We start from the raw sequence: 22,991 nt of genomic DNA on the forward strand, positions 1-22,991 counted from the left end.
TACCCACCTTAGTTCTTCAAAAAAATCACCCACAAGTTCTCATCTGTCTGAACATTTCTTGGCCACCGAGCACAACAATCTGTATGAAAAGACTTTTAAACATTTTGGATGTGGCCAAGCGCTGGATCATGACAAAGCAAACAGCTGAGCGATTGTGATGGTGATAAGGAACTCGAACCATTAACTGGAGATGTTTATTTGAACGAGGGCAGCTCTGTAGGTCTCGAGTGGCCTCTGGTCTCTGTCCTTAACTGGAAATTAATTTCTTCGAAGTTACTAATTATTTTCTCGGAACGGGGAACCGCGTACCGTATGTGGGGAAAATAAATAAGGCTCTGTTAGCCTTTCATTAGCTCTAAATATCACCCACTTGGCCCCCACCCCCCCCCTCCCCCTTCCCTGAAAGGCCTTGAGATACATGCATCTTGAGATACTCTGAACATCAACAGTATTTTCCTGCTGCAGTAACTAGGGATTTGTAGTGGGCGACGGGATAAAAAGGCAGTTTCCAGGACGATCAGTAATATCTCCCATTACAGAGGGAAACTGAGAGGAGGAGAGCCGGGATGGCCGTCAGCAGCACTCTCCCCTTGGTGTAGGCAGGCGGTGCGGAGCCTTGCTCGGTGCTACCGTGGAGAGAGAAACGCAGCAGTGAGACCCCCCCCCCCCCCCCCATGGAGATTTCCTCCTGCATCCCCCCCCCCCACACACACACACAGAGATCCCCCGGGAGGTTCCCTGCTGTAAGGGTGTGTGAGCTTTTCCTTTTGGCAGGGCTCTTCTGCGCCTAACCCCGGGGCGATAGCCATCTTCACACGAGCCCTTTCTCGCCCCCGGGTCCCCGCGCTCCGGGCCCGCGCGCCGGGGTCTGTTTGCTGGGATACTGAGCCGCGTTTCCACAGGATGACCCCCCGGCGGGGATACAGTATCTGGTTTCCTGGAGAGGAGGGGTTTCCACACGCATGGGGTGGGAAATGAAATGAGCTGGAAGCCCCAAAAAACAAACACTGACAAAAGAATGGAATTAGATGTTTAAAAAAAAAAAAAAAAAAAAAAAAAAAAATGTAGAATAACAACAATAGCCCGGGCCATTCTTGGGTGTAGCATATAAACTATGTGAGCTATGCTTTCTTAGCTGAGAGCATATACTCCCTGTTACTCACAATGGCCGTGGTTGTGGCTGCTTAGCATGCTCAAGTAACTCACAGTTCAGGACTGCAATGTCCAGGCACGGTCAGTTTAATTGGTCAAAAAGGCAAAAATACATTTTTAAAAAAAGACAAAACTTTTTAATTGCTAGGGTTCAAGCCTTTATCTTTGGGAATCCTGTCAATGACACCCATAAGCCTTACAAATTGGAGACAGGAGGCATATGTAGGCAAATTAGACCCAGAACTTAATTGAACCTCTTTGACCTTTAGAGCACAGGAGTCTTGAGAGACTTGGCCTCTCCCTTTCGGACTTGTAACTGAACAGTTTCTTTACAGGCCTCGTTAAATGTGTTTTCCCCTCAGTACAACCACAACAGGCTGGTAAAACGTAGTGTATAGCCAGTGTCTCTATGGAGAATAATACAGAAATCTTTACATTTTAATTCCTCAGGACATACCCCATTGAACAAAAGCTTATACTGTTTATAGAACACGTGTGCATTGTACGCAGATCCTTAACAGAAGTACACTTACTAAACATTGAATGTATACATGCAGAAATTTTGAATAAACTGACGTAAAGATAGTAAGATAATCACTTTATTTTTGCATTTGGCAATAATAAATATGAGAGCAATAAGTTTGTTCTGTTTATATCAAGTTTATTAAATTTAGTAGGACAGTTACATAAACACACTGGGCCACAGGGAGAATGTTTTACCCACAGTGATATGTAAAACAACCAATAATGCATCCAAGCCAATATAATGTCTGTTTCACAAAGTTACACAAGACTGTGTTCTTTAAAATTTTCTTTTTAAATTATGAAACTCTTTATGATGTTAAGGAGCATGTGGATAATCGCAGTGAGGGCAGGCAGACGTAGGAAGTGTAGATCGAATGACCGCATTGGCTATCTGGCACAGGAAGTCGTTGAGTTCAGTGTGTTTCCTGTGGCCAATGCGCTGCTCAGTTTCCAGCTCGAGCAGCTGTGATGTGTCTTTTCCTCTTTCCTCTTTCTCATCCACATATATCTATTTGGGGGGGGGGGAGTTGGTTAGGCAGGCTAGTATGTTACTCCAATCGACCACCCATTGCCCCCATGTCCGTCTGCGTAGGCCTGATACCTGCACAGGTGAATACGGAAGCAGAGAGATGACAAAGTCGTTCTCGCGTAGCGATGAGCCGAGAGCAGCGCTCATCGCTGGGCTGACGTGGGCGTCCAGGTTCCCCTCCGAGGTGAACTTTTACCCCCCCTCTACGTCGGAATAAATCATAAGTTAAAAATAACACATTAGAAGTAATGAGCTGTTTCCCCCCACTTACGAAAGTCTTTCGATAAATCTAGAATTTCTTTTTCGGACTCCTCAGATTTTCCACTAAAAACAATACAATGGCTCCTCTTGCTTTTCTTTCCATCGCAAGAGCTGAAAACGCCCCCCCCCCCCCCCCCGCACATCCCCCCCCAGCCCCCACACCTTCAAGGCCACCTCCACCTCCAAGCGGTTCCATCTCGGGCCGTTCGCCGTACTCTTCCAGCTCTGGTAATTATTGTTATTATCATTTAATGACGCTGCTTGCGTCATCGCCAGCGCCGCCTTTGCCGTTTCCGCGGAAACGTCCTCCTCTGTTCCTCATTACGCCTTTCAGGGGCTCGAGCGGCTCAAGCTTTCGATCGACCCGGAAAATCCCAGTTGTGTCCCGCTAATTGGTTTCTCCTGATGAGTTAATTGCAGCGAGGTTTCAAGTTTCTGTCTCCCTAAATTCTTTAAACTTTACTGCCCCTTCCCCCCCCCCCCCGACCCCCTACCCCCCTCAGTTGTTATAATGAGGTTCTAATGCCCCGACTGCCCCCCCCCCCCCCACCTTTCCCCCCTACCCCCCTCCCCCCACCCAATCCCAACCTCCCAAAAAAAAAATCAGTGTGTCAGAACCGGTTACAGGGATTTGAAACTGGCCGTAGACGTAAGGCAGGCTGGTTTTTTTTTGAGAGAGAGAGAAGGAGAGCCTGTGGACCGGTCAGCCTGTTCCAAACCTGCAATCAGGGAGCTGGCCAATGGCAGCCGCGTTCCCCGGGACCGCTGAGCGGCGGAGAGGCATTGTGCGACGCAGTTTTCTGGCTGCCGGTGCCGTGGAACAGACGCGGAGATAATAACCGCTGCTTCGTCGCTGCCGGGCCGCGGTCTCTGTCGATAAAACAGCTGTTGACTTGCGGTGTGACACGAAACCTCTCTCTCTCTCTCTCTCTCTCTCTCTCTCTCTCTGCTGTTATTATTGGACGCACGGCGCTCCAATGAGAGGGGAGCTCGCGTCCGTCCGAGAGCACTGGGATGCCACAGAAACATGAGCAGAATGGAAGTGCCTGCGGCTGCCTGTTATGGGCTTGCTATGGGACCCGCTCGAGCAGTCGGCGTGGGCGTGGTTATTAGACCCCGTGTTCGCGCGCGTCTCAGGGGCCCAGTGGTTCTGCTCTCTGTGAGACGTCAGCGAACGGACATGGCGGGTCATCGCAAAAAAGGCGCGTTTCCATGGCGACGAGGCTCTACCGCGCTCCCCAGGTGTAGCGGTTGGGGGCGGCGCGGCAGGAGCGCGCAGTTTCACACGCAGTTTGGCCAGTGGGGCGAAGCCGAGGACCCTAACTTTCAGCCCCGTGGACGGACCACCGAAAAAAAAAAAGGTGGGAGAACGTGCCATTCTGAACGACTTTTACACGGCGAAGAGAGTGAGAGAGAGAAAGAAAAAAAAGAAAAAGAAACAATAAACACGTCCAGAGACGATGGATCGGCACCCGGGGAACTCTAATTCACAGTTCACCCGCTTCCCGCTCGCTCCCTGTTCTCGGTGGGAGAGAGACGGCGCTGGACGTGTGGCGGGAAGTCAAAAACCGCCATTATTTCACGCGGCACGGTCCTGGCCAGCGGCCCGGCCTGAGATCCCGCGAACTCTGAACACTTGAGACCCTTAAAGGCAGGTTTTGTTTTACCTATAAAAAGTCTTAAGACGGTGTAAATGTCTCCTCTCCGCCCACCCCCCCACCCGCCCCCCGCCCCCCGCCCCCGACTCGCATATTCTGACAGGCCAGCTCTCTGTTTACATTCTGGCCGCGCTGTGTTCGTAGCGCAGAAGAACAGGGTTCCCGAGCGCTGAAAGAGGGGCCTGTAACTCACGGTCTGACAGCTTGTGTACGCGCTGTGCCGGGCCTTAATCTCTCTTGGACATGTTCTCGTTCTTTCAGACGCTGGGAAAAAAAAAGAAAAGAGAAAGAAATCACACCCTTTTGTAATTTCGGGGATGCTATATAAGGCATTTTTATGCGATGAAAATTACACGGCTTGTTTCTCAGAATAGCAGCAATATTTGTAATAGCAAGGGGAGAAGGTCTTTGGGTTTAGTGAGGAATGAATCGAGAGTTTCAGTCTGTTAAGGAGGATTGGGTCACATCAGTTAAGTCACCTCAAAATAGTTCAAACATGTAGTAATAATTAATTGTATTTATAAAGCACTTCTAGATTTTAAGAATGAATAATGCCTGTTTAGTGTCTGTATACTGTTTGCAATTCAGCTGGTGCTTTGAATTTATTTTTTAAATACACTTTGTTGTTACAATGAGGTTCTAATGCTAGTTCTGTCATGAAGAACAAGCACGAAACCGTCCAGACCCACGGCGCACCTGTACAAAGTGTCATGAGTAAAACTTGGCTAACTATATAGCTAGCTTGCTATGGCATGTCCTCACCTCTGTAATGGTATTTTTTGTCCTTCGTGTGTCCATACATCTGTATCGGTGGTACACGCTAACTAGGTTAACTAAAGTAGGCGAAACGCTAACATGTTAGGGTTAGCTAAAGTAACGTTAGGCGATAAAGCTGTGCTTAAAAATCTTGTGCCGTTCGAATTGGTGATTTTTGGAGATGCACCTGCGCATGCGTCCTACTAAACGAAGCACCAGTGTGAGTGAGTGAGTGAGTGAGTGAGTAAGTGAGTGAGTGAGTGAGTGACCACAATTTGCCACGCATAGCCCACGGCGGCAGGCAGTCCTGCATTGAGACACGTAAAAAGCCCAGCCACCCTCAGACTACTGAGCCGTCCCACTAGCAGGGCTAGCCCATGGGTTTTATTGATCCCAGGTGCCGGAGCCCAATGTTGCCCCCGAGACCGTTTGTGCTAATTGACAGGCTGTAAACGCGATTGGAAAGACAGCCTATAAAAAGGGACGGGCCCTAATTGTCCACATGAGTCTTCGACGCACGCTGGTTAATGGAAGGGGGGGGGGGGGGAGCCTTTTGACGTGGACCCCTCTGGAAGCAGCCCGAGCCCTGCACGCCTCCACCCCACCCCTGCCCAATCTACGTAGTCATTTTCAAGCTTCGTAAATTTTTACGGTAAACAATAATCCGGTAATTGCGGTAATCCATTGTGGTGGAATTACATTCCCAACGAAGCAGACGCAATGGCCTGTTAGTGTCGAGCAGAGACAGTAAATCCTGGAAGACAGACAGGGAAAGGTGACGCAGAGTTAACGACATCTGCAAGCGGTGAGTGTGTGGTCCCTGGAGATCCACACCGCACTTCCACACGCAGAGAAGCCGGGAGGGGGATAAGGGCCACGCACCTGGAAAGTTTGGTGGCGGGTGCTCAGTTTGCCCCGTGAAGACAAGTGGAAACGGCCGGATGAAGCAGCAGGAGTCAGCGGGACCCCTTCCCAGCATGCACCAGGGGCAGCTCTCATAGTTTTTTTGTAGCCCGTGCCGATACTTTGCTTTCAGCTCTGGAGCGAAGTTAGGGAACTGGCCGTGTCTGTTTTATTTCTCTTATCAGCCTGCCCTTTCTGCGTGAGTTAGGGGCAGCGGAGATGGACGGATTAGGTTTCACGGGCAGATCGTGAGGAACAGGAGGAAATCTACATGTTCCGTGTTATGATAAATGAAGCGGAGCTGAGATCCCCAGAGGCATTCGTTCTGGGAAATCTCCGAAGCTCTGTGTAGGCGGGATGGCCGTCTGATTGTGCAGGGTTTTCCCGCACGCGCAAATGAATCACGATATCAAATCCAGCTTGGATTTTTATCTCCTGATGTTCCGAGGAATGTGACTTCACAATCAAATCAAGATGATCTCAGTGTTGCAAGATATTTGTTCTCTTTTAAAAAAAAATAGTTTTCTTTTGCTTGAGATCAGGAATGGAGAAAGGTTCTGTTTACACAATGCCGATGAGTTTCACTGGCACGTCCTTCATCTTTGATTGCCTTCCAATCACAATGTGCGATGAGTCTTAACCAGGCAGCGCGGCGTAGACGTTACTCATGATTATGCAGAACGTCTGAAATTGAGACACACGGGCGTAGCTGACAAACAATCCTCAGATCCGCAGTGAGGAGGAACTCGAATAACCCAGCTACTCACACCCAGCTCGTCCGTCTGGCAGCGAGAGTAAGAGTCACCTTTATGAGAGCGGAGAGGGGGACGTTTCCAGTTCACCAACGTGTGAGGAACACACAAGGCCCCAACCATTTTCTACTGCATTTTAAAAGAAAACGTTTCTTCATAGCTCAAATACAGAATCGCAGTAGAAGTCATGGAGAATTCGGTCTTGTGCGTCGATGTTGGTTATGTAACGCTACCCGTCACAGACCTGGTCTTGATTGCACACCGATATGTTTTTGTCTGAGGAAGCAAAGAAAGGAGGAAAGGCAGGAAGTGTGCCCTGCCCGAAGCCTTCAGCTAACACTTTAATCTTCTAGCGTAGTTTCGTTTTACAAAAAACTGCAAGGCAGCTCGGTAATATCAACGACGGCCGCTTCGTGACTAATATGACAGGATAATATCTTAACGGGGAATTTTATAGGGCCGTGTGTCTTCCGGCCTTAGTCGTCAAAGCCACAGAATTACCGTACATCACAGCGGCGCAGGCGTGCGAACGTTTGACCCATTGATATCCCCCCATAGAGAGAGAGAGAGAGGGAGAGAGGGAGGCAGGCAGGGAGAGAGAGAGAGAGGGAGAGAGAGAGAGAGAGAGAGAGAGAGAGAGAGGGAGGCAGGCAGGGGGAGAGAGAGAGAGAGAGAGAGAGGGAGAGAGGGAGGCAGGCAGGGAGAGAGAGTGAGGGAGTGAGGAAGGGAGGGAGAGAGAGAGATTTTGAGATTTAAAAACCCCTTTTATTGGGAGATTGTTCAAATAAAGAATTTACTGTACTTCAAAATAAAATAATAGACAAGCAACATACAGAGAAAAAAAAACTAACCACAGGCAGAAAAGTGAGAATAGATACAGAAAGTGAAAGAGAGAGAGAAAGACAGATATATAGAGAGTGAAAGAGAATGAGAGAGAGAGAGACAGATAGAGTGAAAGAGAATGAGAGAGTGAGACAGAGATAGAGAGAGAGAGATAGAGACAGATAGAGAGTGAAAGAGAATGAGAGAGTGAGAGAGAGAGTGAAAGAGAATGAGAGTGAGAGAGAGAGAGAGAGAGAGAGAGAGAGAGAGTGAGTGGCAGCCAAATGTCTTGTGTGCCTATAATAGAGCCTGGGGAATCTGAAAAGGGCTTCATGAGAATAGATATTTTTTTGTCAGAGTCCATTTTGATTCATTCACATTGACAAATATATCCTCTCTTCAACTGCACTCTCAATCTCAGCGCTTGACAACCTGAAACATTTCGTTAATCATAAATAGAAACCTGAAGGACAGGCCATATGGTCAAATTGTCATTGGCATTGAATCCGTCATTCAGTGGAGTTTCATTCTGACTATAATAGATTATGCAGTTATTCCTTTTTCAAGTCCCTTGATAGTGGTTTTCTCTTCTTTCATGTTGACAGCTAGAACAAAGTTTACCGCTGTCTCAAGGCTCCTTGTTTCGGTGTCTGGTTATGAGATAAGACTGGTGTCTGGCGGGCAGCAAACCTGCACACACACATTTACAACTTCACTGGAAATAAAATTGATTTTTGGAAGAGGGTTTTGCCAAATTATTTACAGTAAAATACACTATTTCCCAAAATTTCCTAAAGCTTCATATCCAATCCAATCTAAGATTGATCAAAAGTGAAAGAGATAATATAGCTTTTCGCAAAGACTGGAAATACGGAGTCCCTCACAGGTGTTCCCTAACCAGAATGTGTAGCCACGACTGGCAATTCCCTCACAGTCTGGAGGGAAGATTCATCGGCCATTTTAAATAGCCCGAGACAAGCTCAGCTAATCGCTCCCCTCACTGGTACTGACTGGTACTGAAAATTGACGACTGTGCAAGCGTGACAGTGTGAGTGTGTGTGTGTGCGTGCGTGCGTGAGTGTGTGTGTGTGTGTGTGTGTGTGTGTTAGAGTGTGAGTGTGTGTGTGTGTGTGTGTGTGTGTGTGTGTGTGTGTGCGTGTGAGTGTGTGAGTGTGTGTGTGTGTGTGTGAGTGTTTGTGTGCGTGAGTGTGTGCGTGTGTGTGTGTGTGCGTCAGCAGTGTCTCCCCAGTGCTTCACGCCAGTAAGAGCAGCCGGTCCATCCCGCCATTGTCCTTCAGGGTAAGTTACTGAGACCTGACAGCCGGCGGCCTTTCCTCATTCACCCCGAGGGCATTCAGTCCGGCGGAGGAGCCGTGCGGCAGAATAGGCCCTGTCCGTCGCGCTCGCCGTCCGTGCCATTCTTGTGGCGTGCGTCCCACCCCCAAACACCGTCTGCGGGCGCCGCGCTGCTCGGGCGGTTTGAGGTTGCTGTGCTGCGTTTCTCAAAGGGGGGTCGGGGGTGGGGGGAGGACAGTGGCGTTTTCTTCAGGAAACTGCCGTTTACAATGAATTACTCCTCCGAACGCACAAAGGCCTTGGTTACTCGGAGAATCAGTGTTTCTGGGATCTCCTGCCGGCCCTGTCCCCCGCGTCCCGGGACAGGAAAGATGTGCCTCACCCTGGGCTTTTAGCACTCGGTCTAAGGAGGGGCGGGGCTGCTGCCCCAAGCACAGTGACGAGGGGGGGTGGGGGTGTCGTACACCCATTAAAGTCGCTAATGCGGGAAATGGGAAGCCATTAGCCCTGATTGCCCCCGAAGGCTGTGGGGAACTTCCCCATTGGGCCTTTTAACGCTGTCACAGGCCGCTGTGGACGGGGCCAAGGGAAGGGCTGACTTCCTCTCTAAAGAACGAGTGACAGCTGAACACACGCTGAACCTGTGAGAGAGAGAGCTGAGGGCATGGCCGGAATGCCTGTCACACATGGTAACCAATCAGCTTCCAGCTTTCAGTTTTCAGGCAGGGCTTTACATTACATTACATTACATTACAGGCATTTAGCAGACGCTCTTATCCAGAGCGACTTACACAACTTTTTGCATAGCATTTATCTTGCATCCAGTTATACAGCTAGATATATACTGAATCAATGCAGGTTAAGCACCTTGCTCAAGGGTACAACGGCAGTGTCCTACCAGGGTATCGAAACTGCGACCTTTTGGTTCAACTCCTTAGCCATTATACTACAATGCCGCCCTACTACAAAACCGAAACAGATTAAGATACATGAAATGGTTCTTCTGCTTGAACACGAAAATCCCCAATCAGAAGAAAGTGAACTTTTTGTTCTTGTTCTTGTGGGTAGTTTTTAATTGGAGCACTAGTCACAATTACTGTAGCCAGTATGGTAATCAGGCTTGGCTCTGGGCTGCCAGTGTTAATATTACATTTGGTTTTCATTTCAATTATCTGCACAGCCAGTGTTATTGTAGCAGAAGCACTCTGTCATTAAGATTCCCCTTGCAATAGGGCAGTAGAGATTTCTTCAGCTTTAATGGCCTGAGTTGGTGTTTGAGTCGTTTTAATGGTACTCTGCCTATCACTGAAACCTCGCTATCTGAAATTCCCTTGGATAATTGCATGACTTCAATATAAGCCAAAAGGGGAATATGAATTTTGAAATACGCTCAATAATACATATTAGGAATTCTGAACCCAGCCGAACTGACGGACTGAAATTAAAGGCGGGCAATTTGCCGAACATTCAAATGAAACAAATCCATCCGAAATCCAGTTGAATCACAGCCCAGTCTACCTTTTTTCCAACCTTCACTGTCCCGTGAGGGAAATGTATGGGATAGACCTTCTGTCTGATCCGTGACTGCTGCTGCCTCTCCCGCTGGTCTGAGCAGCAGGCAGCGCTGCTCCGTTCTGTGCGTCAGTGGCGGTGCTGGTGAAGCAGTCGTGTTTGTCCCAGCGCTTCGCTGTCAGAAGTGTGGCAGAGACTGAGAGGCTAATCTGAGCCCAGCGCTGCGATGGCTGCCGTAGCGCACCGGTCCGGCTGCTTACTGCACGGGGGTCCTGAGGGAGGAGAAGCTCCGCCCCTAATTGGCCGCGATTGAAAAGAGACGAACGAGCCGCGCGCGATAAAATCTCGGTCGTCACGGTAACCCCTGTCGTACAGCGGGGTCGCTTACGGCGAGGTCCCAGAATGCCGCTGGGCCTGCGTCTCTGGCCACCTCCAGCTACGCTGCCAGTCCGGTATTCCGGTGTAACTCCCATAATGCAACAGCAGGCACGCGTGAGGCACACTCAATGGGGGTGTCTTACAGTGAAGGCTAATGTTCAGAAGGCTAAGTCTGTTTGAATGTGATCTCAAAAAACGAAATAGAGATTTAACCTCTGAGGCAGGTCACGGTGTGTGTGTGTGTGTGTTTGTGTGTGTGTGTGTGTGATTGCGCGTGTGTGTGCATGCGTGCGTGTGTGTGTGCTTGCGTGCGTGCGTGTGTCTGCATGAACACATACGCATGTTCTTTGTCAACACAGACATTTGTCTTCCATTACCTCCACCGCTGCTCGAGTTTTTTTGACATCGGCGCAAATACAGGTGTTTATCTCAACGCAAATTAAACCACACAGTCATTTCCGTCCTCCTGAGACGGCCCTTTGCAATGTGCGGGGTATTAAAAAGCCGATCGCGTACAGCACAGCCGTTAAAGCTGATTCCCCATTCCCTGTTGTTTTTCTGGGACCTGTCCACCCTGGTTTTCGGTGATCAAAGACCAGGGTCCTAATGTGTTTCTTCCTGGTTCGCTCTCTAATCTTTCCACTTGTATACGTAACGCCAAGGTGATAGTTTACACTCAGACCTCTCTATGGAGGCGAAGTCTCTTCATATTTCAGGATATTTAAAAAAAAAAAAAAAAAAAAATGGTTTAGATTTTCTGCAAACCGTGAAAAGCATTCCGGAAACTTGTAAAATGATTCATCATCTCAACTGGGCTCACACTCAAGCTTTTTTTTTCCCCCCCTCTACACAATAACAGCTGGCTTTAAAATGTGTAATTGAAATATTTAATGCAGGAAAATCTTCAAAATGTCGGAGAGAACAAAAGCCTTTGGTGCCGCCCCGGCCATTGTAGTGTAGTCTAATAACACGGACTTTATGAGACACTTCAACGCATGTGCGTGTCTCAATGCATGAAATATGGACGACATAAAAAGAAAAGATATTGAGCTGGACAAGGATTCAGTGAGTTCAGACGTCCAATTCACTGATGCAGTTTGCTTTAAGACCTTACTCGCTTTTCTTTAAATGCTCCAAAACATGACTGAAGAAGAAAAACGATTAGTGGGTTGATATTCACATTGGAATTTTTATACTGGCATACATCAGCTCAGCTCAGATTATTTTAAATTAACAACTATTTCCTATGACTGTCATTTCTATTTTCCTGCAAATGTATTTATGATGTATGTCAAACAAACAGCCTGGATGTTTCAGTTTTCAGAATGTCATTGTTATTTAGTATATGGATTGGTTGTATTTTGCAATAGTTCATTTTGTATATAAAGTAGTTTAAATGTTGAATGGATGAACAGTATTTCAGATGCACAGTCCCAGAACCATCAGCTGAGCAAAAAAATAAAAACAATATATTAAAAAAATATAACAGTTTGCAAATGTAAGAAGCATAAGTGCTACCATTAAAATATTGCGGATTAATTTGGGAAGGCATGTGATTATGTTTAAGGCATATGGGTCTTGATCTTGTCACATTTTGAATACATTAAATTTATTTTTGACTTTCAGATGTTTGTATTAATAAAAAATCCTGCGGCTATTATGGGATTCATAAATTGATGTGATGTGTTTTGGAAACATAACAGCTTAGCTGGAATTATTATTAATTAGGTAGGAATGTGCAGTCCAGACATGTGTGGCATTGTATATATAAACATTCATAGACCACAAATATTTGATCTATTTTTCTATTCCAAACACTATAACAAAGTTATGTATACTTACATTTCATTAGTAGATGGCTCTAAATCCCTGCATTGCATTAATGTGAAAGTGTAGGATTTCTGCGCAAACATTTAATCCTCTATGATGTATTATAATAAAAAACACAGTCTGCAGTGCGTATGAAGAGCAGAGATGTTGTGGAATTTTCAAATTCCCTGCCAGCCAAATTCCATCTCCAGAGTAACCCCTTCAGCTTCAAACCAGATTTGTTTTTATCAATTCCTCTTCATTTCCTTCTAAAGTAATATTCTTCGTTCTTCTTCTATTATTCCTTCATTATTATCCCTTACTTCAGATCAGTGTGACTTGTCCCAATTCAGGCAGGAATTAATTGATTATTTGAAATTATGTAAAATAACGGTTTTTAGTTGTCAAACATAATGGTTTTCTTTTTTTTTAAATGAATGTCTTTTATTCTGACAATTTTGAGAAAGGAATGTTTTTAGGTTTTTGAACTTCTTAGGAAATATAAAACTTTTGGATTATTTAGACATAACATTTTCATTTTTAATGCATTATTGCCAGCCTGCTAGCAAAATCGGTCATCGGTCGTTAATGCTGTTTGTCTTTATCAGAAACATGAAAATAAATCCAGAAAACATACAGAAATATTAGTTTCTGTCTATTGGGGGACATTTCCGTATGCTGCAGAGTGCAGCTTAGCAAAAAATTGCATTAGGTGTCACCACATTTAATCAATTAGAATTCCTTATACATTTCAGTGCTGCACTGTATTAGCCACCAGATGCTTTTAATCGTGGGTTACAGGCGAGGAGACTGTCTTTCAGTCCACACGAATCTTCATTTGCAGAATCTGGGATCGTGCTTCCTAATTCCACGCTTGTTCACATTTGAGTCGGCATTGACGCCGACTCAACGATTCTCAGCTGAAGGCAGGAGTCACTTAAAATCCACTCCTCAGTCCGAGGACACGCTGGTCTGTTTTTTTAGAACGTACTGAAGACATTTAACTTTTTCCCCGGTGAATGAAATAATTTAATGGATACGTGAATTGGGGATATAAAGTGCCTATTATTTGTAAGAACACATAGACGCACACACTGACACATACACACACGCGCGCGCATGCACACCCACACCCACCCACGCACGCACACACATACACACACATACAACCAATGAGACGCACACACATGCATGTATGTGCACACACACACACACACACACACACACAGACAGACAGTCTCTCCTGGCTGTGTTCTTGCAGGCTGCAGCTTCAGCGGCAGTAGTTCCCAGCTGCAGTTTTGCTCTGACCCTTCCCGCTGCCTCTCTCTCTCTCTCCGGAGGCTGTGTTGTTGTGGCGTGCTTTGTGCTCGTGCTTAGTCTGCCTGCAGGCGCGGTCTTGGGATGCCTGGAGGTGCTGCAGCTACTCAGGGGCCCCGGACTGATGAAAAGCTCTGCACGGCCGGCTTCTCAGCTGTCTGCTCGGAGAGCGGCCCCTCATTGTGCTCCAGAGACCTCACCTAAACCCCCCCGCCCCCCTATCCCCATCTCCATCCCCCTATCCCCCTATCCCCATCCCTGTTGAAAGCCGACTAAACCAAAACAGTGTCGGGGCAGGGACACTCAATATTTTCTCATTATGTCTTCAGGGGGCTTTTGGGGGCTAATCTGGTTATGTACTGGGGGGGGGGGCGCCAGCAGGATTATAAGTAAACTTGCCACATATCAGCTCTCCTGCTGTTTGTTTAAACCTGCGGTGGAACACGGGGACGTTGGCCAGCTTGAGAGCTGGGAGGACCCAGGTTCGAGGTGTGGGTATCACGCCCGCTGAAGGAGCTCTGTGGGAGGCAGTGTGTGGGGGGGCGGGGGGGGGGGGGGGGGGTACGAGGGGCGAGACCCTCCAGCTTGTTCAACATGAATGGCAGCTCTTACACCTAAGAGCAATATGCACTCTTGCTAATTATATTAAACCGCTCATGATTCCTTACTGTGTGGAGTCACTTTTCTGAAAAAAAAAAAAAAAAAAAACGAAAAAATGCGCATGACAGAATTTTTCCATGTGTGTGGTCAGGCCTTATCGTCTGTTTGTCTTAGCGTGACCAGATTTACCGGAGCCTGAACTTCGCCTCTGTCCACATTTTAATAATCCTTCACAAACGTTATCGTAACGGCGCGTTCATTTCCTAAGGTAAAGCCGTCTCTGTTTTCATTTCGGCCGTGACGGGGCTAATATTGTACCGCTAACCGCAGGCCGCGCGGTTCCCGTGATTGACAGGGGTCCGGTGGAATGAGGGGGGCGAGGGCACGGGAGAACCTCCCGAATGTTAGCGCTTGTTTACGCCGAGCACTGCTATACGTGATCATTTCAGACGAGACGCGTGAATCAGAGGCCAATGAGAGTCCTGAGGGGAGAGGGCAACAGACAGGCTGTCTCTGAGCTGGCTGTTGTCGATGGGCGGGTCTATGGATGGACCCGAATGAGTGATCGGAGAGGATCAATTCCGTTCGAAACGACAGGGTGGTGGGGAGTGGTGGGTAGGGGGTGGGGGGGAATCGGGGCAATCGGTTAGCGCACGTGAGACATCGCGAGTCCGAACGCGCTGAGACACTTGTAACCGTGGCGACGTTGGACAGACCCGCGCGGCGTTCTGACGAGTGGCTTTCAGCGGAGCTTATCGGTGCCTGGAGCCCTCTGCTCCCCGAGGACAGTCAGCTCGTTAATCAGCTCGTTAATTAGGGCCGCGGGCGATAGCTGAACTGCGCGCGGGCGATAGCTGAACTGCGCGCGGGCGATAGCAGAACTGCGCGCGGGCGATAGCAGAGGCGCTCGTTCAGAGAGAGCCCGCCTGGGGACTGGGCGTGGCCTGTGTTTGTTCATAACGGCCCTTCCGTCCGTTAACTGGAACGTCTGTGCAAAAAAAAAAAAACAAGATGGATACCCGTTTTCTGCTTCAAGTCATTCCAGAGAGGCTTCTGCAGCTTATGCTCACAGAAAAGATCTATCGCCGCGGTTTTCTTATTTATTTCGGTTGCTAAGCAGGCAAGTTGGTTTTTGACTAACACAGGTGTATGTGAGCCGATGTTGTTTTTCGTGACTTTTGATAAAGAATCACCTTAAGGTTTTTCATTAGGAAAATAAATCAACCAGAAAAAAAGATTTAACTAAAGCCAGTTCTTCATATTTCACATGCTGGATTATGTCAAACTCATTTTTGTATCTGCACATATCATCTCTTGTGAATCTCCAGAAACGAAAAAAGTAAAACTCTTCTGTAAGTGCTGCTTCTCCTCCTGAAGCCAGCTATTCCAGGAATTTAGGAAAAAGACAGCCACGCGGTTGTTATTCCCCTAATTCCACAAGCAGCTGGGCCCCGACGTCCTCCTAAATAACTATGTAAATTCTGGTTTGCGTTCAAAGTGCATTAAAGGCTTGTATCTCTAAAACGGATCTGTTCCTCAAAGAGATAATAGCGTCGCAGTTGCATCCATTAGCCGGATTCCCGGAATCGGGGACACGCTGAGCCGAGGCGGGCACGAGGCGTCAGGATGGCGAAATGGAGGTGCCCGTATGAAGAGTGCACCTTTTTGGGAAGCCCTCCCTCTTCCACGTTGCGTTTGCTTGTCGCTCGCACTTCCTGCGCAGAGATGCGGAGTGAGATTAGGGCGGGTCGCTGGGGGGGTGGGGGGGGGGGGGGGGGGGGGGAGCACTCAGGTGTTGGGTGCGCGGGGTCCTTGTTTTTCGGGGCCAGGTCAGGTCCTCGGTGGCCGTGAAATACCTGTGTGCTTTTGTATACTCCCCCATTGAGAGTCACCCACCCTGAATCCTGCAGGCCGTGCGGTTCCCCTCCCCCCCACCCCTCACCCCCCCAAAAGCGCAGGTGTGAGGATGTTACTCCCAGCCTGGGATTGGAATCCTGCATGGAGCTGCATCGGGGGGGGGGGGGGGGGGGGGGGCGGGAGACGACGGCATCCGCGTCTTTTTATTTGGGATAGTTTTTATCGCGACGATCTCAAAACAGGGCCAAGGATGGAGGAGGAAAAAAAAGGAGTAAACTGTCTTTTTTTTCCAGCGCCCCTATGTGCCTGTGAATTAAAAAAAAAAAGCCAAATGTATCCAGCAGGCATGCTATCGGTGTGCTGCTCCAGCCAAGCGTTTGAGGCCTGCGCAGATGTTCGGAAATCTGCGGCTTCTGAACGCGAAGTGACGTGAGAGGGCCAGAACGTTCGAGAGCATCTCCACGTTTCCTCCTGAACTGTATTAACCTCCTAAGACACCAGCAAGTTTGTCCCCACTGGACACGAGTCTCAGGTCTTAATCTAATCTACTCTGCTGAGACCTACGCTACAAAGGACATTCAATAACAATTAGACTCACGCAATTGATATAATGCTCCAAGATTAGAACTGCTCATTCTCTCTCACTTTCCACTCTTTTGACTTCAGCTAATGCGCTGGATTGTGTGAGTCTCTTTGCACACTCAAGTCATTCAATAAAAATAAGATAAATAATATTTCTGAAATATTTTCGCTGTAACTTGTTTTTGTTCATGTCATCCAAGACACTTTTATTATGTCAAAAATATTAAAATGCTAACATACTAGGGTCTCAGGAGGTTAAGACAGATGGAGGACACAGTATGAAACATTATAAAACTAAAAGAAAGGCCTTTCACATCTGAAAAAGGAGGTAAAATATGATTTGTCAATTGCTATTGCAAGCTTCCAGTGGTCAGACCATCAGCTGTTGATCAGATATTTTATTTCATAAGACAAGTATTACTGTTGAATCGCCAACCAAAGGCTGATAATGGTGTGATTCTAGCAACAGCTGTTTGTCATGGCCCACAAAAAATAAAATAATATATTCTCACCTCTGAAAAAGTTCAGCTACATCGCCACAATGAAAAATTTGTTGGCGTCCTCTGGAGCACATCTTCATGTCAATTTCAAGTTTTATAAATCTCAATTTTTGTGTCCATTTTCACATAAGATCAAATTTTTTGAATTTAGGATCAAGTCCATGTATGTGAACATTTTGTAAATGAGGCCCCAGATTTTTTTTCCATTTTTTTTTTTTTAACATTTGTAGAATTTTCAAGTCAACCCGTGTTTCCTGTTGCAAGGCGATCGCCAACTAAGTGTCTATGGTTTTAAAAGTGTGGGATGCCCACGCCCCTCTCAGCAACTTCACTTTCACTACATCGCCACTTACTTTCTCGATTCCTCTGTGCTGATTTTCAGAAACGTTTTAGAAATTTGCATCAAGATAACGGCAGTATTTACTGGTATTGAATGACTAATGAAAAATTATGCTTTTCACTCACATATCAATTAAGTACTGATTCTGAAGTGCCTAGGGTTTTATAGTTTACAGTACCAAATTGTATATGATGTGTTTTACTGTAACTAGCCTCCGTATTACTGCTCATTTTGAACAATTGTTCAATACGGCTGTCTGTTGGATTAAGCTTTCAGTTTTAACACAGCTACAGGAATGAGACGTCTATGAAGGGACGTCTCTCATGCGCGGACAAAAGTTTATTTAAAGTTCTCCGTCGGGAGGCCAGGAGCAGACAAAGAAGGTTATGTCTGAAGCTCATCCCTTTTCGGTCGCGCGGTGCGTCCTGGATCGTATTAAAGGCCAGAGAGAGAGGCTGTGCGGTGCCCCTGAGAAGGGCGCTTGCATGGTAATGAGCCCGGCTTTTTGGAAAGGCTCGCGAAACGAAACCGGTCCCCGGGGGTCAGCTCCGCTCAGCCGGTCCGCCGTGGGGACTGATCTTGGGCCCGAGGCGCAGCCGGGATCGGTTTCAGCCGAGGAGGCTGGGACTGCGCCAGGAGGACCGGGATCGGCGTGAGGAAGCGGCTCTGACGAGGGCGGGGGGGTGAGGGGGGGGGGGGGGGGGGGGCGGCTGGGGAGCAGCACGCGGAGCCTAATTAAAGCACATTATGTCCCGCAGAGTTTTAGGAAGCCGTGTTTTGAGATAAGGGGTGCGGCCGCCCGTGCACGAGGGTGGGGGTGGGGGGGGGGGGTCAGCAGGGACCCGACGGAGACGTTCTCCTTGCGTTCTCCCCGCACGTGCTCCCTGCTCCTCTCTCTCCCCTCTCTGAGCATTATGGGGGCGTCTCTTTCCGAATTTAACCGCGGGATCGCCCCCCCAGCCCCGCAGGTCCGCCCGCCGGCCCGCCAGAAAAACACCGGCAGATGTTTAGGGCGCCCGTCTCTGAAAGCGGACCAGAGCGGGGGGCATTTCATTTCTGTCGATCCATAAAAAAATAAATTTTAAAAAGTGATGGTAAATAATGCATGAAGCGGTGTCGGACGGGCAGCTCGGACGGCCTTAATGAAGGCGAGCAAGCCTGCGCACAAAAGAGTCATGAATAAACATCAGCCATTAATTAAACTCAGCGGTAGCAACTTTATTCATTAGTAAACAAGCAGCGGTTCCACTCATAAGCGCGGTGGGGATTTGCCTGGAATGATAATTTCAATGTCCCTCTGATGTACTTTTTTCAATTAGGAGAGCCGGAGCGAAGGGGAGAAAAATGCTTAGCACATTAGAACTGACCTCATTACTCTAAAGTTGGCTCTTCGCATCGCGGTTACTTGGGATGTCTGCGAAGGCCTGCAGTTTGAGTTTTTATGGCTCGAACAAGTGGCACTCGCTTAGCATGCTGCAAAGCTAAATGCACCAGGCACAGCACCCTGTGCCTTTTTGTAAAATAACTATGTAATGGAAAATTTGAGTTCAGTGGATTGGTGAAAACTGATTGGTGGATGATGGTGTGAATAACCCCTCCCTTCTTACCTGCCCCCCCCCCCCTCCTTTACCTGCCACCCCCCCCCCCCAGCCTGTAACTGCAACCTGCACGCCCGGCGCTGCCGCTTCAACATGGAGCTGTACAAGCTGTCCGGCAGGAAGAGCGGCGGCGTCTGCCTCAACTGCCGCCACAACACCGCCGGGCGCCACTGCCACTACTGCAAGGAGGGCTTCTACAGGGACCTGGCCAAGCCCATCTCCCACCGCAAGGCCTGCAGAGGTAGGACAGAGAGAGAGAGCACACACACACGCACACTCACACACACACACACACACACACACACACACTGACCTGGCCAAGCCCATCTCCCACCGCAAGGCCTGCAGAGGTAGGACAGAGAGAGAGAGCACACACACACGCACACTCACACACACACACACACACACACACACACACTGACCTGGCCAAGCCCATCTCCCACCGCAAGGCCTGCAGAGGTAGGACAGAGAGAGAGCGCCCACACACACACGCACACACACACACACACACACGCACGCACACACACACACACACACACACTGACCTGAGCAAGCCCATCTCCCACCGCAAGGCCTGCAGAGGTAGGACAGAGAGAGAGCGCCCACACACACACGCACGCACGCACGCACACACACACACACACACACACTGACCTGGCCAAGCCCATCTTCCACCGCAAGGCCTGCCGAGGTAGGACAGAGAGAGAGCGCCCACACACGCACGCACGCACGCACGCACGCACACACACTGACCTGAGCAAGCCCATCTCCCACCACAAGGTGAACGCCTTATAGGTAGGCTGTTGTTTTCAGGTGAACAAAAACAGCAGCCAGGGGAAAAAAACATATATCCCAACAACATTCCGTCTTCTCCTCCCTCTGGCCCTGTCAGTAACATGGCCCTGATTGTGTCTCTTTCACACCCAGATATTTGGGACTTATTTGGGGATGGTCTGACAGGACAGGCAAAACAAACAGTGCTGAGGGGTGAACTGATCCTCAGCATAGGTCAGACGGCTGAAAGCAATCAGGCCAGGGGTGGGTCCCTCCAGAGGTGTTTGTGTGCGTGTGTGTGTGTGTGTGTGTGTGTGTGTGTGTAAGACTGCGTGTGTCTGTGCGTGTGTGTGTGTGTGCGTGTGAGAGAGTGCGTGTGTGTGTGTGTACGTGTTTGCGTGAGTGTGTGTTTGTGTGAATGTGTATGTGTCTATACCTACGTGTGTGAGTGTGTGAGAATGTGTGCGTGCGTGTGCACTCGCTGACATGTGTTTGCAGGAGGCAGCCTGCGCTCCATACTGGGAGTATACCTGAAAGAATACAAAAGATCTGGGGTGTCAGTGGGGGTGGTTGGGGGGGCGTTAGCTGAAGCTCTGTATAAACAAGCCCCCATCACTCCTCGACAGGCAGAACACAGCGACAGGGCCTCACCCACTGTCCCCTGCATTAACACAGGCAGTTCAGCAAAGGGGAAAAAGCATGTCTTTCTGACAAACACATAAATTATATGGAAATATCTAACATATTGGATATTTTCATTTTTTTATGGAAACACAGTGAATTATAGAATTATATTGCCTTGATCCGTTATTCTTACCCAGATACAGTCTTGGACTGGAATATTGGGGGAAAATGTATTGTATCAAGACAAAAAGCTCTTTTTCAGGTTACATTTTCTTGGTATCCAATTAAATGGGAGTAGAAGTCATCTCTGTACAGTTCGGTACATATATTATGCAAATATGTGTCTACAAACTATTTATGTTGTGAAATACATATATGAAAATTCCACTTACGGTTTGATGCACTTTAATGAAACTATAGCAGCGTAACTGTAGTTTTTATTCTATTTTTATCGACACATTTATTAAAACAAAAGGAGTGATGATAACCACAGCAGCATGTTTCAATCTCAACATGTAAAGTAAAGTGAAAGACAAATTAAAAGTCTTAAACCTGAATTTTCAAAGCTGACACAAAAAACTGCTTCTTTTGGGCGTTGTTTGAACCACGCGGTGCGAGCGAAATGGGGGATGGAATGTCATTGGACGGAATGCGCGTCATAGCAACCGCCGTGTTCCGTCACTCTGGGGCCGGCCGAGCGTGCGGATTTAGCCGTTTACATTCCGTCTGATCGAGCCCAGGCCTCGGATCCGTCCAGCGCTCACGCCCTCACCTTCACGGGTTTGTTTTCACGGGGGAAAAGATGGCCGCGGGTCAAGCGATGCGTTTAGTCTGCGAGTGGGAGGGTGTCGGTCACATTGGCTGACTGTAGACTGCAGCCCTCTTCAATCGGTTAAAAGCAGGATAGTGTAAAAGCACTTGGGTGGAATCAGAACATCACAAAAAAAAAGTTGTACTCATTTTTTAAATTTCTTTTGACCTTCACAATTAAATTTGATGATGATGATGATGATGATGATGATGATGATGATGAATAATACAGGGGATCCCCAGCGACTCCAGCCTGTTTAAAAAAAAAAAAATGTATCTTTAATATTATTTGCTTAACTTGACGGACTAATGAATCGCTCTGTGTCTCAGTGAATTGAAACGGAGATCTCAGAGGAGTTCAGTGGAAAGTAGCGTTGCCATGAGCACATGAGGCGGGGATTTACTAATGACATTACTATAACCTCCAGTGGTCTTGAAAAAGTACAAAAAGCATATTATATCGGATTGTGCTCATTTCATATTTCTTTAAAAAAAATTATGTTATACACCCCAAAGATTTTTTTTCGACCATTCAGCCAGTGAAACTCTCATCGACATGTGAAAACCATTTTCTTTTCATTTTTTTTTTGTATTTACCGATAAGAGGATATATACTCTAGAAATCACAGCAATAGATTAAGCACAAGTATGGAAAGGGGAAATGCATCACTGTGAGCCCTGGGCATGGAGCAGCTAAAGGAATTCACAAACTGAATGTGAATCAGCCTGATGTTTCGGGCCGGACGTGGAGAAGCTCTGCGCCATCTGCACGTCTGCTGTTTGTGTGTGGCGTGCGTCTCCTTCTCACGTTAATGCCTGCGCCATTGCTATTATAGCTAAACACAGGTAAACAAATCATTCATGACAACTATATATAGTTGAAAGGGGAAATATAATGAAATTCTGTTCGGTGTTTTTTGTATAATGCCCTTTTGAAATAAGCACTGCGCCATTTGTGTTGTGTTCACTGACCACACTCCTATCCCACCCTAAGAGTACTGTACAGTTTGTTATTGCGGAGGCATATCACCATCATCTGCATAGTCATCATCATCATCAGCATATTCAACATATTCATCTTCATCTTGTAAAACCCAGAAGCTTACCTAAGGACGTTTGTAAAAATCTTGTCCTGAAATTTGCCAGAGTTAAAGCGCTATTGTAATTATAGTCAAACATCGTCCAAGTTATGCTGTAGCATCGAATTACACGAAAACAAAGCTACAATTAAAATTTAAAAAAAAAATAAAAAAAACAGTTGGCTATTACCAAAGAGGTGACAAATTATGTGAAGTATGATCCCCGCTTTCTGGCCAGTTAAAACATTTTTGCAGTCTATACTTGGAGCCCAGCTGGAGCAGAGGACGAAGATATGCGCAGGTCTTACAGGCCGTGCTAGGTTTACATAGCCTCTTTTCCTTAATGAGTTGACCACCTGGGTTTTCCGAAACTTTATGAGCCACCGCGAACTTAAGCGTGAAACATGCCAGGACAAGATCTGCTCCGAGTTCTTACATATCGCAGTTCAACATTATTCAGAGAAATTTAAGCCGGTGAATTAATTTGCGCAGTCCCTTTCAAGTGATGAATGCAGTGCCTTTTGACAGCAATTAAGGTGTTCGTTATTTATTGCACG

The 22,991-nt window shown here is 47.5% G+C and overlaps 1 protein-coding gene across 2 annotated transcripts in view; it reads left to right on the top strand.

Moving 5' to 3' along the window:
* Positions 1-22,991, top strand: part of ntn1a (netrin 1a) — a 74,047-nt gene that overhangs the window by 26,855 nt on the left and 24,201 nt on the right. For both annotated transcript variants that reach the window (XM_035402018.1, XM_035402009.1), the window contains exon 3: positions 19,200-19,388. In XM_035402018.1, the coding sequence (XP_035257909.1) occupies positions 19,200-19,388 (189 nt within the window). The remainder of the gene's footprint in view (positions 1-19,199; positions 19,389-22,991) is intronic.

This window comes from Anguilla anguilla, chromosome 2 (genome assembly GCF_013347855.1).
Source record: "Anguilla anguilla isolate fAngAng1 chromosome 2, fAngAng1.pri, whole genome shotgun sequence".
NCBI lineage: Eukaryota > Metazoa > Chordata > Actinopteri > Anguilliformes > Anguillidae > Anguilla > Anguilla anguilla.